General features: G+C 40.8%; 1 protein-coding gene across 9 annotated transcripts in view; it reads right to left on the bottom strand.

Annotated features, from left to right (window-relative positions):
* Nucleotides 1–2,500, bottom strand: part of LOC110496981 (dystrophin) — a 394,538-nt gene that overhangs the window by 185,883 nt on the left and 206,155 nt on the right. For all 9 annotated transcript variants that reach the window (XM_036951595.1, XM_036951594.1, XM_036951600.1 and 6 more), the window contains one exon: nucleotides 1–10. This exon is cut by the window's left edge and continues 172 nt beyond it. In XM_036951595.1, coding sequence (XP_036807490.1) covers nucleotides 1–10 — 10 coding nt within the window. The remainder of the gene's footprint in view (nucleotides 11–2,500) is intronic.

Here is a 2,500-nt window from a genome sequence, read left to right on the forward strand (position 1 = left end):
CCAGCGAGATCTAAAACACACACACGTGTCAAAGAGCAGGTACACACACACACACACACAGTGTCAAGGCACAAACACACACAACATCAGTGTCAGCTCACACACACAGTGTCAAGGCACAAACACACACAACCTCAGTGTTAGAGTGACTGTTCCCTAGCAATGTTAGAGTGACTGTTCCCTAGCAATGTTAGAGTGACTGTTCCCTAGCAATGTTAGAGTGACTGTTCCCTAGCAATGTTAGAGTGACTGTTCCCTAGCAATGTTAGAGTGACTGTTCCCTAGCAATGTTAGAGTGACTGTTCCCTAGCAATGTTAGAGTGACTGTTCCCTAGCAATGTTAGAGTGACTGTTCCCTAGCAATGTTAGAGTGACTGTTCCCTAGCAATGTCAGAGTGACTGTTCCATAGCAATGTCAGAGTGACTGTTCCCTAGCAATGTCAGAGTGACTGTTCCCTAGCAATGTTAGAGTGACTGTCCCCTAGCAATGTTAGAGTGACTGTCCCCTAGCAATGTTAGAGTGACTGTTCCCTAGCAATGTTAGAGTGACTGTCCCCTAGCAATGTTAGAGTGACTGTCCCCTAGCAATGTTAGAGTGACTGTCCCCTAGAAATGTTAGAGTGACTGTACCCTAACAATGTTAGAGTGACTGTTTCCTAACTAGATGAATGTTAGAGTGACTGTTCCTCAACAATGCTAGTGACTGTTCCCTGCCTATTCCGTAACTCTATGAAAAACATATACGTTTTCAAGTAAAATAGTCACAGGTTTAAAAGAGAAATAAAGTGTGAGCTTTTTAGTTGTTAGGAAACTAAACTAAAGCCCTGATCAGTGAGGTGTGGAGTCTAAACAGAGCTTTATCTCTGATAACACAGGTAACCCTTAAACTAAAGCCCTGATCAGTGAGGTGTGGAGTCTAAACAGAGCTTTATCTCTGATAACACAGGTAACCCTTAAACTAAAGCCCTGATCAGTGAGGTGTGGAGTCTAAACAGAGCTTTATCTCTGATAACACAGGTAACCCTTAAACTAAAGCCCTGATCAGTGAGGTGTGGAGTCTAAACAGAGCTTTATCTCTGATAACACAGGTAACCCTTAAACTAAAGCCCTGATCAGTGAGGTGTGGAGTCTAAACAGAGCTTTATCTCTGATAACACAGGTAACCCTTAAACTAAAGCCCTGATCAGTGAGGTGTGGAGTCTAAACAGAGCTTTATCTCTGATAACACAGGTAACCCTTAACATCCTCCTCTGTGTGATGAAATACGGTACGGATAACAACCAAATCAGCAGACGTTTTCGTGTTGTACGTGTGCTTGCTTATGTGTTTGTCCAAGTCCATAAAGATGCACTTTCAATCTTCTGTATAATCTCAGCCAGTCAAATTGTGAACCACGTCCTCAAATTGTGTACTATGTCATTAAAGTGTGTACTATATAATCAAATGGTGTACCACGTCATCAAATTGTGTATTACGTCATCAAATTGTACACTATGCCATCAAATTGTGTACCACGTCATCAAATTGTGTACCACGTCATCAAATTGTGTATTACGTCATCAAATTGTACACTATGCCATCAAATTGTGTACCACGTCATCAAATTGTGTACCACATCATCAAATTGTACACTATGCCATCAAATTGTGTACCACATCATCAAATTGTGTACCACGTCATCAAATTGTACACTACGCCATCAAATTGTGTACCACGTCATCAAATTGTGTACCACGTCATCAAATTGTACACTACGTCATCAAATTGTACACTACGTCATCAAATTGTACACTACGCCATCAAATTGTGTACCACGTCATCAAATTGTGTACCACATCATCAAATTGTGTACCACGTCATCAAATTGTACACTACGCCATCAAATTGTGTACCACGTCATCAAATTGTGTACCACATCATCAAATTGTGTACCACGTCATCAAATTGTACACTACGCCATCAAATTGTACACTACGCCATCAAATTGTACACTACGCCATCAAATTGTGTACCACGTCATCCAATCCTGCAAAATATATTTTTTTTGCAATTTGATTTGTATGCTATGTAACAAATCCAATTGAAACTATGTGTTTAGAATTGGTTGTGCTCATTAAGATCATGGAGTGCATTTTTAATTCCATTGTACATGACCTGGGTTCAAACACTATTTGATATCTCTCATGAACGCTGAGTGTTTGCTATAGCCTGGATGGGTTCCGGATAGGCGAAGTTTGCCATTTTGGGACTATTCTAATGATCCAGAAGGCCAGACAAGCCCAGTCAAGCACAGATAAAATATTTGAAATGATTTCAAATAGTATTTGAACCCAGGTCTGGGTTTGTTGAATATGAATATGCCCTCACACATTATGGTCAGGGACAAAATAGATGTATGACAGACAGGCTAACAGATTGGTCAAACAGTGATATTGGAGTGTCGTGCTGCCATGGCGACCGTGAGATATGAGATAGCAGCTGGCTGACAGCTGATGGATGT

Source organism: Oncorhynchus mykiss, chromosome 18 (genome assembly GCF_013265735.2).
Source record: "Oncorhynchus mykiss isolate Arlee chromosome 18, USDA_OmykA_1.1, whole genome shotgun sequence".
In the NCBI taxonomy this organism is placed as follows: Eukaryota; Metazoa; Chordata; class Actinopteri; order Salmoniformes; family Salmonidae; genus Oncorhynchus; species Oncorhynchus mykiss.